Below are 14546 nucleotides of genomic sequence, written 5' to 3'. Positions count from 1 at the left end.
TCTGCCTCTAGTTGCCCCTGTAGCTTTTCTTACTGACTACTTGCTGGCCAAGTGCTACATAACCTGATGAAAAAAACTCTGAACTGATAGAAATGATAGCACTGACAGCATCTTGCAGAAACAACACAGTTAAGCATTACTTTGATCTACAGAGTGGGCATAGAGCTGTCCAGAGCAGTGGTTCTTAAGTGGTCAAGCATCAGGACCCAGCACCACCACCTTGTGAGAAATCGCAACCCGTATGTAAAAAAACCTTCAAATTAATTTAATGAAAAATGTTGCTCTTTGATGTAAAACATACAATAAAACAAAGAGGCAGGATAAAACGTATCTTGAAAAAGCACAATTACAGCAGGGTATGCATGCATTTTATTTGTATTCCCTTTTCCCGAGGTAGTATCAGAATTTTGTTAATTTTTCAAACAACCCCGTGAGGTTGGGGAAACCAGCTTTGTTATCCAAGAAAGGGCATAAGTCAGTTGCAATCTTGAGAAAATGACTGAAATACTCATTGTCACAGGAAAACTGATTAAAATAAAAAGTCTAAATGTGTGTCCACCTTGTGCACCTCCTTACATTTTAAACTTTTTGCAGCAGCTATTTTTCCAGTCACACATTGGCAGCCCACTGGAAGGGCTCCGTGACTCACTTTTGGGTCTAGACTCACCAGTTGAGAACCACAGGTTCAGAGCCTTTGTCAGGTTATACTCATTTATAGCCAAAGTATTGTATGACAATATTCAGCATAGGAATGTGAATGTTAACCTGCAAAGAGGATTGAAAGCCAGTGGTGCTAGCACTGCAAACATTACTTGACTTTTGACTAGTTGGGTAAACAGCACTTTCAGTAGTGAGATGGGAAAAGTTTCAAAAAGGAACATCCCTAGTTACAATATCACAGCAATAAAAGTCTTTTGCACTCGACGCTGGTAAGTGTTTTAGTGTTAAAAAATTACAGGCAAACTTTATCCCACTTTACTACATAAACTACACTAATACTTTTTTACTCACGAGGCAGTTTTGGGTTATAGCTGACTTTATCACGTTCACTTAATCATTTTTGCACAAATGCAATAATCTACCACTAAAACTGGCATGTTTGTGCAACAAAAAGTTAGAGCAGCATCTACAGAGGAAGGCAGTGCATGCACTAACATTACTTTGATATTGTAACATTAAAACATTTCTTCAGAAGCAATCTAACTTCCATCAGGAGTAGCTTCCTGTTCCCTGTGCTTCACACTTGCAGCAGTTTGCACACAAACATGTGCTTTTTGATCTTGTGTGGTTAGAGGGTAACTAACCAGCAGCAACATGCAGAGCATTTCAACCTGCATGGCTGTCAGCTGACTCCACATCCATACACAATACAATACAGATGCACACACTAACAACAAGCTTTGACCTCACTTCCTATGACATCAGCAGTCTTGATGGGGGGATGGGAGAATGAAAAGTAGCACTCCTCTCACTCTCTGGCCCTCCCTCTCTGGCTGAAGCTGGGCTATGCAATGTCTTGGCAAAACCCTTCCTCGTTGATATACAAACACAAACCCCCACTTCCTCTTCTAAAGATACTCCTGCCACCTACACAGGGGGGGAAAAGATTTCAGTCTCTTGATGCAACTTCAAGAAAAGTCACCTAACATGATCATTTTCTCCTGCAGAATCTAAAGTAGCAGGTTTAGTTGCTAAGTGACAACTACATTCTTGCCCATCTCCCCTTGAAACACAAACACAGCTGAGCAGAGGAGGCAGATATCCTGTTCTCACCTCTAAAATGCATGAGGGCTACAGGCTGGAAAGGCCCATTAGAGCTCGGTGCATCCAGAACCATCCCGCTGGTAGCTCTAGTACATGCCAACATCAGAGAGCGGAGGCAGGAGACAGGGGAGGAGAGGGCAGCCCGGGCTACGGCAAGCAGCCAGCCTCCATTTTAGCACGAACACTCGGAGCAGAAAATGAAGCTCCCCTGCTGCTGGAGGGAACCAGCTAGTTAGTGATGTCATAGCTCAGTGCAGCTGCGTGGTTGGCTGGCTGCAATCACATGGGCCGGGCTGTCGGAATAAATAAACATGAGGGAAGGGATTGGCTGGTGGGCTGAGGGGAAAAGGGAGGGGCTGTTGCTGTGATTGGAGCTAGAGCAGTCACATCTGTCAAGAGTTTTAAAGCGCAAACTACAGATCTTCCTCTGGTTAAAGCCAAGATGATACCAAAAACACAAAAATACACATATATCCAACATGTAGAAGGCAATACATAAAATGAGAAATATGCATCAGACTATTTTTAATTCATTAGCCTAACAAATAAGAATTATAGCTCCTTTTAAAACAGAATTGCCATGTGCTCCACAGCATAAAAACGGACATACACTAAAATGTATGTATGTTAATTAGAATGAATTAAAACTCAGTTAAAACCAGTTGACCAGTGACAGCGCACTTATAAAATGTGATTTTAAGAGAGATTTAAAAGGATAGGGAACTGCATAGTCTGACCTCCTAAAGTAGACTTTCCCAGAGATGTGGGGCACTGGCTGAAAAGGCCTAGTCTTCCTTGGTCCTCAGCCTGGACGCTGAAACAGTTAGCAGGCCCTTTGTTGAGGACCTCAGGGTTCCACCAGGCTCTTAAGTAGAGAGGGGATCAGGCTAAAATAGGAGTTATACGGTCTCTCTTTCTTGTTTTGGTGAGGAGTCTGGCTTTTGTATTTTAGACAAGATGTAGTTCAGTCAGGAACACTCTTGTCATACATTTAACCAATTTTTTGCAAAATGGATGCACAGTTTTTACTTGGCAGAGAAGGCTCTGCACAAAAGATGCACCCTGGGTTAGTCAAGCAGCATGCTTTGTCTTTCCATGGAGTGCATGGCTAGGAACCCCCATCTAGATAGACACATTTATGACATTGCATATTGAATACAATATATATAGAAGAATCTGAATGAGGATGCAACAAGCTTTATGCAACAAAGGAGGAGGCTGGGGTGGAGGAGGTTAAGCTTTGCCAGCAGCAGCAGCGTAGTGCATCAGCATTAATGCAAGCAGAGATTAGTGACATCATATTTAAATATGATGCAGTGTTGAAAAAGCTGTGATTGGCTTTGGGAGCTGGGGAGTGATTATTAGGATCAGCTGGCTGTCAGCAGTTCACAGCTGGGTGTATGACTATTGCGTCCTGCATGAACTAACACAAGGCTCCATTTTATGCTGACTTTGCTGTGACAGGCAAGAGAACCAAGTATTACAGTAATCTAGTCAGGAGGAAATGAAGGCATGTTTTATTGTTTCAAGGTGATTACGGGAAGCATGATGTGACTAGCTTTTGAATGTCTCCTTAGCTGATAAAAACATGACTGTACAACTGAATCGAGATTGAGATGATTATAGAAAATCACTCAGAATTTTGCAACTGTGGGAAATGTTTGACTCTAAAGAACCAGAGTACAAGGTTACATAGGCATTTGCAGAGCCTGGACCGATACTGCTAATTTCTGTTTAATTCATATATAGCTGTTAAAAGTTGGGGCCATCCAGTGATAGAATTTATGAGTGAAGAAATGTGGTCTGGCATAGAAATGGTAATTAATAATGTCTGCAGACCAGGTGTCCCAAATGCAGCATATAAACAAAAAACAGCAGTGGACCCATGGCCCTTGAGGCACCCCATACAATAAATTTAAACTTGAAGACTGTCAGTTTCCAATGACAAAGCTGAAAGACCTCCTTGTAAAAAAAGAGTAAAAAAACAATTAAAGCTGAACCACAAATAGCAACTTAAGAGTTTAAGACATAATAAAATCAAGTGGTCAACAGTGTCAAATGCAGCAGAAAACACTAAAATCAACAATTTTACAGCATCAACACAGCCAAAAGCAAGTCATTCATGATTTTGAGTAAAGTTGTCTCTGCAATGTGGTTGGCCCTAAACCAGACTGAAAACTTTCAAATAAGCCATTGCTGTTTAAAAAAGTTAGCAGCTACTGACATGGCAACAAACTTTAATACAACCAACAGCAAGTTAAAATACTACATTTTATTACTAAAATTACACAGATTGCCCACAAACATGAAACATACACAACTTTAGGCCCCTTCAGACATGATTCTGCTTCAACTGCAAGACCTAAAGGAAACACTTGCCATATATATTCCAAGCTTTGCACAACAAAAGAAATGTCTCATCAGAAAAAAAACCCTTGTTATGCACATCTTTGTGTGTCTGTTTGTGAGCTCTTGCATGACAGATGGCTCTCCAGGACCACAGCCTGAGCCCAGGTGTATGCGACAGAGGAACAGGAAGGCAGGAAGTCTCAATGTGAGCAACAGGATGTGCATATGAGCAGCACTGTCTGTCTGTCTTAGCGGCATGGGCGACAAAACCCTGCACCATAAAGTTGTACAGGAAAAGAGCAAAGCTACAACGATGCAGTCAGTAACAGGCACTTAAATTAACTATAGATTGGAGTCATAGATACACACACTCATATACACAGGAACTATGATTACACCAAACACCTTTGTATCCCTGAATGAGCATACCATGAGCATGCAAACACCATGCAAATGCACTAGAGTGGGTGTTTTTTTCCATTTTCCAAATTCAAAATGTACCATTTGCTGCACTGTTTGGCATCATATCGTTACAAAAGAGGCATCTAATGAATAATTACAGGTGAGAGTGCATTATGTAATAGTTACTATTGTCACCATGACATGCTAGTTAATGTATCTCACCCATTTCTTTTTTTGGCATGTAAGTTATACTAACTAACACAGATAGTGTTAAAGATATGCATCCTGACAGTTAAACAAAGACAGTTAAACCATAAATTATTATTTGCTTTCATAAAATAAAGTAAAATACAGTTTAGGAATTTTGGAAAGTTTCACAAACAAACCAGCGTGTATATTATTGGGTCAAAGACCTGCTCTGTCAACACAATTTAAGCACAAAAATGCACTGTTTGCTGGTCTTTTAAAAACTATCAAAACTTTTAAAACTTGTTAAAGCCTAAACCCTTAGCTTTGGAATTTTGATTTGCTTGGATTTTTGTGGTGTTTGCATGTGAACATCACATTTTGTTTTGTTATCCTTAGTAATTTTTTCTATTTTTCTTTGAATAATGTTGCATTAACTATGTAGTATATAGTTGCTCCCAGTATGATAAATCAGGTCATCTGTCATACTCAACCCTCCCACAACACACTGCTGCTCCTCAGCCTACCCAATGGTGGAGCTCTTATAGCACCCAACAAGTAGTATACAAATAAAAGTAGGCCTGTAGTTTACAGTGTACAACATGCTATTGTAATATAATTTATATGTGGTCAATTATAATTCAAACAGTTAAGGAGCTCTATGACCATGAGTATAATGTTTTTAAATTCTATCCCATCCCTCACATGCGTACTAGCCTCGCGCTATGTCATTCCATGATGAACCTGTGTGATATTGAAAGGACGTGTGCAAGTATTGTACTGACAGCATTTTTAGTGTGGGCAGTATGCACTGTTGGAGTAGTAGACAGTATGTTAGTGCTTGGTTTCAGACTCAGCCATTGACTTGATTTCTCATGTCTGTGTTATTTTCATGCTGCTTGACTCTAGTGTTTGTCAGCAATGTCCAAACAATGACTGTCAAAAAAACGTAACTTAATACACACTGAGTACAATGATCAAGCGAAAAGCACAATCTAACAGTGAGGCAGAACTCCAGCATGAAGTCTGGCTGATCCTAATGTATACAACAGTGGGGCATTTTATCAGCAGGGTCCAGTCTGAGCATATAAAGGGCTCTTTATCACTCTGTTCTCTAGTCATGGGGCAGTCTTCCATCAGTGCATCTATTCTTCAGACCAGGACAACGCTCAGCACACCCACTTGTTACACATGCTCCCCCCACTCCTCCAGCTCATCGATCATCAGCCTTGAGCTCTTTGCTGTGTTTGTGCTATTCCTTGCCGGGCAGAGAGAATGAACTACTGAGGCATTAGGAGTCTCGTCATGGAAGAGATGGACAGTGTGCCTGACTCATTTTATCAGAGCTGTCTTTAAATCCGTCATTGACAGCAGCAAGTTGGCCTAAAATACACGGCTGAGTGGTTTATTTCCTGGTCTGCTGAGCTTCAATGTCATTGTCCTCAGTAATGAGCACTTACTGCTAAAATGGCTTTGGTGAAACAGACTAATCACAGCAGACACTTTTTCAACACTAGCAGGACTTAATTTTCCCCTTAAGCAGCTTCCAGTGATAAAAGACAGTTTGAGTGGTAGCCTTGATCCATTCACATTTACCTGGTATTTTTAACAAGAATACAGTCTTCATTTAAGCAAAAGAGGTTAATCTAAGCTGATTTGTACGAACTGCCTGACTCTGAATTTTGTCCATCAAATATCCAGAAGCTGCTTAATTAAAAGCTTAAAGCTTGGTTTGTTTTTCCATTAACTCCACACCTTACTCCAACAAAATTTCTTTAATAATAGACAGCAACACTTCCAGCTGACTTATGTCTAAGTCCCGAGTCACCATGACTTCATATATTTTAATCAAAAAGAGTACACAAGTAAACAAGAAGTTTAAATTAGCTGCTACTCACTCACAGCTTTCACAGAGGGTTTGAGCATGTCTATTTTCAAAATAAACTGCTTAATTCAGTTTTTTCACTTGCTTCAAAATCAATTTTTAGGAAGAGGAAGCCTCTGAAGATAATTTGGCTGCAAGCTAATGAGCAATGAGTTAATGAGCAATGAACCCTGCATAAATCCTAACATGGAATCTAGCTAAGCTTCTGGATACAAACCAGACTCTCCTGAGGCATGGTGTCTGTGTTTAGCTCAGTAAAGAAGTGGAGACATTGCTTTTAATGTGAAACTGCATTACCAAGTGTATCTACGTGTAATGAACAACAGGTATGTTGTAACTCAGAAAGGTTGAAACCTCCACAGTGAAGTATCTGAAGGAAACAATCCTGTGAAAGACAACCGCACAAAGCCTTGACATGCATATCACAGTTCACTATATCTTCACTATTAAGGCCTTGAATCATGACTTTTGGGAGCAGCATCAGAGCTACTGTTTTATACCATGTGCTCTAAAACCATGCCATCTTCAATTTTTGGACAAAATTATAAAAAGTAAAAGTTTAAAAAAACACTTCAGATCTTCAGTCATGTTTTTAACAAAAAGCTGCTGTGAGCCAATAAGAAACAGTGCTGTCAATTTACACAGTGTGCAGAGGGTTGTTTGCAAATTGTGGTCACTACATACAAGCAATTATCCAATATTTGATACCTTGCACTCTAACTTTAGCTTATGAAATTGATTTTTTCTGACCCCCATCCCTACCAATATTAGCATAGCTTTTTTGTTATAAAGAAAACCAAATGTCTTGTTCAGATAGGCTATGTCAATTAGAACTTAGAAATGAGCTGGAAAGTAGACCGTGTGGTTGTTGCTTTGTTGTTGTGGCTGTTGGTTTCTCTTGCCTCGATCAGTGTGTGGCACCCTAAGAAACCACCTACACCTGATGGTACAGTTGTACATTTTGCTGATATTTAAGGCTAAAATACATACTTCTGAAATGTACAGCTGATATATTGGCTGTTAATGTCAGCTGAAGCATCATAACTGCCCATACTGATATTTAACTTTTGAGTTAATATCTTGCCAATACTGTTATCATGCCAACAATATTGTGCATCCCTTATGTTAGAAATAGTAAAGTTGTAACTTAAGTTGTGTCAGTGTTATGTTACACCAAAGCAATGTAAGGTATGGACATAAACTTCAAGTCCAAGCTAACTAAAACATTGCCATGGATGTGGCCTTTTCCCTTCATTTGGCCAATCAGTAAGATGCTTTTCTTAATGCAGTAATTGTTAATGAGCTGCTTTTTGTTTCTGATTGTTTATAACCAATGGCTGAAAAAACATCTGCTGACATTATATGACAAACAGCATATCCAAACCCAAACCTACAGCTGATGTGAGAAAACAGTGACAATGATTGGTGAACTATTCAGTAACATGAGATAATTCAACCTCAGGCAGAAATCATCCAGCTCCTGGAAAGCAAAAGTGCAAGTTCCAAGAAAGTCATCTTACATTTCTGAGGAATGTAACGGACCACAGAAAACAAACTGTGGACACCACACAGCCAGTAAAATCTCCAACTTCATTTCATCTTCCAAGTTATCCAAAAGCTAAAACAAAACTACCGCATTTCACTGAGGACTATACACCTTTTAGGAAGTTGGTGTAACATTTGCGTTTCAACTTTAGCCCACGCTGAAACGGTCTTAGATGGTGCAACACCTTAAAAGTAGGGTGTGAACTCCATTATAAGTAAGAACTTACGTTCAAACTAGTGATGAACCATTTGTGAGAATAGTGTGCAATTGTGATTAAAATTACAATATAATTATCCAGTCAATAACAAGTAGAAATAGGACTGGGGACAGTAGACAACCCTGTCTGACTCCGGTCTTTATCTCAAACGGGTTTGTAAGCTGGCCATTCTGTTACTCTATAGGACAAGCCTGTATAGCTGTTTTTAATGATGTTCACTAGCTTGATAGGAACTCTGTGGTGTCTCAGTAGCTTCCAGGTGGTCTCTCTATGTACACTGTCAAAAGCTTTTTCGTAGTCAACAAAGTTGACGAACAGTGAGGAATTCCACTCAAGTGACTGCTCTATAATGATACGAAAAGTGGCAATCTAGTCAACACATGAGCAATCCTTCCTAAATCCGGCTTGTTGGTCTCTCAGCTGCTGGTCCACTACATCCTTCATTTTATTTAGGATGATCCTATTAAAAATACTGGATGACTGGATAATGAAAACAACAACTGAACAAAGAAAAAATGGGATCCAGTGGACCTTATGGACTCAGCTTGATGACTTAGATTATGCAGATGAACGGGCACTGCTATCACATAGTCACCACCAGATGCAGGACAAAACAACAGTACTTGCATATACATCTGTTCTAGTAGGACTTAGCATACTGTATACAAGGAAAAACAAAGATAATCAGGTTAAACTCAACCAGTTCAGAGCCAGTTAAATTAGAACATAACACAATTGAAGAAGTAGAGTCCTTCACCTACCTGGGAAGCATTATAGACAAACAAGGAAGTACAGACGCAGATGTAAAAGCAAGACTAGGGAAGGCAAGGCTAGCCTTTTTACAGCTCAGGATCATCTGGTGCTCAAGAGACATACAACAGCAGACAAAAATCAGAATCTTTAACTTCAATGTAAAATTGGACGGAGAAGATGGGGATGGGTTAGGCACACACTACAAAAACCTGTGTCTAACACCACCAGACAGTCTCTGACTTGGAATCCCCAAGTGAAAAGGAAAAAAGGCCGATCAAAGAACAACTGGCGGCGGGATCTCCAGTCTGACACCAAAGACTGGTATACACCTTGTCACAGGTAGAGAAGAATGCCAATGACCGAGTAATCTGGAGGTCCCTTGTCGACGGCCTATACCCCAGTAGGGGTGTCAGGCAAAAGTAAGAAAGTAATTACAATATAATACAAGAAAGGTAACATGAGTCTACTTCCTTGGTTGTCAAGGAAAATGCAAAGAATATTGAAATATGCAAATATTAAGTAGCATAAGAAATATTAGACCTGAAGTTTTAAGAGTACTGCTTTCAGGATAACTTAATATGTTCCAATGTTTTCCAAATTTTGGATGTTATTAGGGATATTTTTTTTTTAAAGTAAGTAAATGCTGAGTAATAAACCTTGCAGCCACCAATCTGTAGGCTGATCTCAGCTATTTCAAACTGACTGCTGCTCCAGCCTCTCTCTACATTGTATTAAAACCTGACTAATCATGAAGTCTGATAAAGTGTGAAAAGTAATCTAGAGTGGGCACAAACTAAAGTTCTTCTATAAACTCTTATGAGAACTGAGGCAGCAGTTCTACAGTTTCCTCCGCATGAGTACAGCTAGTGAGTTATGTCTGTTTGCGTTTTTTGCAAGATATTTGACGAGGGAAATCTCTCTCATGAGGTATGGGAGTCTCTTCCTCTAACATCTGCAGGGCTGGCAGAGGAAACCCTTCCTCGCAACCTGCCATGCCCTTTGGCATCCTGCTTGAAGTATCCGCCCACTTAAAATATATATCTGCACGTGTTTTAGTGCAACTCTTAATGTGTAGCCTGCCAGACAAAACATTTTTTCTTTGGAAAACAGGCAACAAAAAGAAAGGATAAAAATGTTGTACTATTAGGCACAACTACACTTTTATGCTACACAGACTTGGTAAACACTACAGTCCACTCACTGTCTAAGCAAATAATACTAAAAACAATTTATAGTACTGATGTAGTGCAGGGTTTCCTATAGTGTTCCCTCAGAAAACCACTGTAGAACCTGTTTTTCATCCCAGTCTCCTTTGAGTAGGAACATGTTTGAGCTGCAGGAAGTTTGTCATAATCCTGTCACATATCATCCTGTTATAAGCCAGAAACTCATCCTCCTACGTGCTGAAGACCTCTGAACCTTTCAAATTAAACAGAGAACCTGCCATCCAAGAACAACAGTATGAACACTAATCCTTTTTAGTCCTTGGATGCATTGCTACATTGTGCTACGCTGCAGGTTTCATTTTGTTTTAAACAATTTTCATCTCTTTGAAAACATGACTAGAATTTATCTGATGTACTGGTTTAAATGACTTACATATTAACAGTTGTTTCATATATCTCTTTGTCATTACTATCCTAACTTCTCAAATGCTTCGTCCACTAATATCAGTGACTTAAAGATTTAATATTCTAACCACCAGATGGCGACAAACCCTATGAAACAGATTGCTCCTGCTCTAAAAGAGGCCACATACAGAGACAACAACTGTTGTTCTTTGCTTTTTGGCACATGCGTTTACACTTGAAATAAGACCACAATAAAATAAACAGACCCCTGTAGTGATAAATCAACTGAATGTGAGCTTCAGACAAAGAGATCTCAAACAAACATTTATCCAAAACACAGAAGTCTTACTTTGGCAGAGCATACTATATCAGTCCTACAGCAGGAATAATTTTAACTGCTGTGCTGCTAAATGTAAACGCTAGGATAGTTAAAATGCACTTGGGAGGCACAGTAAGCATCCTAGCGTTTTGGGGCTTGATTCGTGGGAAAGGCCCGCTTCTGCTCAAGGTTTTCAGTCTCACTCTAACCTTGTAGCTCCGCAGGACCGGCTCTCGGACATGTGTTTCCATCGGGTGGTGGTGCACATGCCTGGAGTAGAAAACAGGCCAAGCGAGGAGCGTGTTTGGACAGGACCAAGTGATAACAACTTCTGGGCCACTGTGGGATAATGCTCCACTGAGTGTAATCAAATCTTGTATTGGGTTGTGAGAATGGAGCAACCTTTGTCAGAAACAATGTTATGTAGATGTGTTTCTTAACACAGTGTGAGGGTAGACGCTAAACAAGATAGAACACAGGAGGGAATGGTAAAGAAACATTGCCAAATAGCAACTGTTGTTGTCTTTAGTCACAGTAACTCCACTTCTCCCATGAGCAGCGTCTTTTAAAGAGAAGAAGAAAAATGTTGAAATTCCCCCAGTGAAGGAGAAATGCCTTTGCCTGAGCATTTTGTAAAGCTAGAAGGGTAATTAGACTTAAACAGACAAGAAGAAAACTCAACAAACGTGCATTTAAAATAAATTATTAATTATAATAATAATAATGATGATGATAATAAAATAATGTGAAGGCCTGTACATAGAAGCAGACACCTTAGTGTTTCTTTAGAAAATTAAGAGCTCTCAGGTAGCATCTAATAACAGTTGCTCTCAACTGGTGCACTGGGCCAAAAAGTGGGTCGCAGAGCTCTTTTCAATGAACCGTGAATGCCTGTCTGCAAAAAAACTGTTGCAGAAGAAGTGGTTGCCTGATTGTATGTTGAGGCACATAATTAGCATTCAGCTGATTATTGGCATTCCATTTTACTGACAATCAATAAAATTTAGTAATATAAAGGTGTTCTACTTTTTCTCCACGGCAAGGTGCATCTTTCCTTCTGACTCTAATTTCACTCTCCACCGTCTCACCTAATGTCCCACACAAACAAACTTTATGACTGGCTAGCTGTCATATGACTACCAGTCTGGGTGGCACTGACACAGGGAGCATATGCCATCGCGTCCGGTTTTTATCAGTTATTTGTTTTTCAGTAAATGTGAATCATCAAGTAAAATATTCTAATATTACATGATTGTGTGAACATAAACTTCATGTCAATGAAGTGTATAATACACATTATGCGACTTTAGTCAGCTACAGAGGTTCACCAAGGAAAAAGTCATTCAACTTTATTTCCTTGGCGTCTTCACCCTGGTCCACAGTGATGCTGCTCCTATTAGGTGCTACTGTCTGGTTTCATAGCTAAAAAATCTGATCATTTTTGGGTTATTTGTTAAGACAAGCTCGCCAATAGGTTTTTACAGTATGCTACTCTGTCCCTAATGTGACTCAAGTTACATCACCCCTCAATTATTTGTTCATCCTTTCCACTGTTAAAAATAAACAACAATAATAATTAATACCAATAATTTAAAAGAGGGAACCTTCTAATATGGAATTGACCTATGGCTAAGTCCCACCCTCAAATGCGTATACCACTCCAATACACTCGGACATTGGCTGCCTGGACATCCATTGAAATGAATGGGAGAAAGTCAGTTTTCATCTGGTTTTATAAGTTGTTTTTTTTTTTTTTTTTTTTTTTTGAGATTTTAAGTTTAAAAATGGTCAAACTGTGTTCATGGAGTACATACGACTCCAACACAAGGTATCCTGAGAGGCTGGGTGACGGAGTCTATTTTTTACCCTTTCCTAAGCCACATCTCAACTGTGAAAAGTGTCTTCTTTGGATAAAAGTTTTGCGGTAGACCACAACATCAACTCAACATGGATAAAATTAAAAACATCTGTTCTAAGGTAAGCAAACATCTTATTTGAGGCAACATATTGTCACTTTGCTGGAAAGAAATATAAAGTTATCTTTAACATCTCTAAAGTTAGCTAAAGTTAGCCTAATTCTAGCTCCTAGCTGCGTTGTTCGTTGTGTTACGTTGTTTGTTGGGAGTTTATTGGCATTTTTTGTTCTCGTTTTTGTTCTTTGGTGATCGTACATCATTGTTAGCTGTTGTCCAAAGGGCTATAGTTAAACTAATGTTAACTTCTGGAGCTTAGCTTTGTGAACTTATCTGTAATAGCCGAGATAACAGAGGTTGGCAAAGGTCATGCTGAATGAGTCAATGTAAGAATACTATAACACCAAACTAACGGAGAGACACTCTCGGTAAAGATGGTAAAAAGGCCGTTATATTTTTGTCATATTCTGAGCCAAAAACCTTAACTTCAGTGGCACTTTGATGCTGATCCTCTATCTTGTGGTCTGAGATTGTGATGGCAACGAGATGTGGTTTATCATGTTTGCACTGGGACCTGTAAATTTGGGCTTGTAAACTGAAGCTTTTTACTGACCTTCTCGACAATAAAATGATTAATATATCCCTCCAATGCGTAGTTTAGACCCTTTTGGTGACTTCTAGATGATATGTGATCTTTCTGTCTCCAAAAATCATCAGTGGCCTCCAGTGAAATGTCTCCTACTGTGACACCTGCGATAGCGTCTGTCAGTGAATGTTCATTGTTTGTCCGAGTGAGTGGAGGGGGCGTGGCTTAGCCATAGGTCAATTGTTAAGAACAACATGAGGAAGGCTACTAGCAGGATAAATACATGCTATCTAGACATCATAAATAAGTTGGAGAAATGATAAAAGAACATGCCAGTAGAATATGGGACAATAAAAGTAAAACTATGTAAAAGCATTACACAAAATTTGCTGTGCTGCGTCATGACTATAATAGAGTAAATATGTCACTCAATGTGACTGTGTCCTCAACAATAAAACACAAGCAGAGCACAGACATTCCTCCATACAGCAACATGTATAAAAGACTGAAATCTGTGTTTTGACTTGGCCTGTTACATATTAGACTTGTTGGCATCTGTGCCATGCACAGTGTTTCACTTCTCATCCCTTATTACTTATACAAAATTTAAATCCCAAAAAGTCTGTGTTGGAAAAAGATATTCATGTGTTTATCTACACCCAATCTTATACTAACATAAGGCTTCCCTTTTTCAAAAACACTTAATCACCCCCTACATCCGTTTCTCTACAAATACTGAGATCTTCAAAAGCCATCTTAAAACTTATCCTACTCACTGGCTTTTAGTTGTCCCTAACTTGTTGTCCCTAAAAGCAAGCTTATAACATTGTCAGCATGCATGCATACGCAGTTACATCAATAAAAGGCCCAGAGGGATCTTGGCAGTGTCACCTCTTTACATTTCCATCTGCTGCTGCACAGACACTGAGATTTAAGTAAATGTTAGTGTACATCTGCAAACACACAAAATTATTTCTCCACCATAAGCAGCAGAAGGAATATAGGTTTAGCTGCCAGACATTGCTGATCACTGGCAACATCCTGAAACACAGGGA

General features: G+C 39.4%; 1 protein-coding gene across 6 annotated transcripts in view; it reads right to left on the bottom strand.

Annotated features, from left to right (window-relative positions):
• ppp2r5cb (protein phosphatase 2, regulatory subunit B', gamma b) overlaps positions 1 to 14546 on the bottom strand; it is a 53682-nt gene that overhangs the window by 28687 nt on the left and 10449 nt on the right. Inside the window, exon 1 of one of the 6 annotated variants that reach the window (XM_041805243.1) lies at positions 1774 to 1953. The exons of the other annotated variants lie outside the window; for them this stretch is intronic. Within the exon in view, the coding sequence (XP_041661177.1) occupies positions 1774 to 1867 (94 nt within the window). The 5' untranslated portion in view covers positions 1868 to 1953. Of the gene's footprint in view, positions 1 to 1773; positions 1954 to 14546 lie in introns of those variants that run through there. 6 annotated transcript variants of the gene reach the window in all.

Source organism: Cheilinus undulatus, linkage group 14 (assembly GCF_018320785.1).
Source record: "Cheilinus undulatus linkage group 14, ASM1832078v1, whole genome shotgun sequence".
Lineage (NCBI taxonomy): Eukaryota > Metazoa > Chordata > Actinopteri > Labriformes > Labridae > Cheilinus > Cheilinus undulatus.
This window is presented reverse-complemented; position numbering and strand designations above follow the sequence as displayed.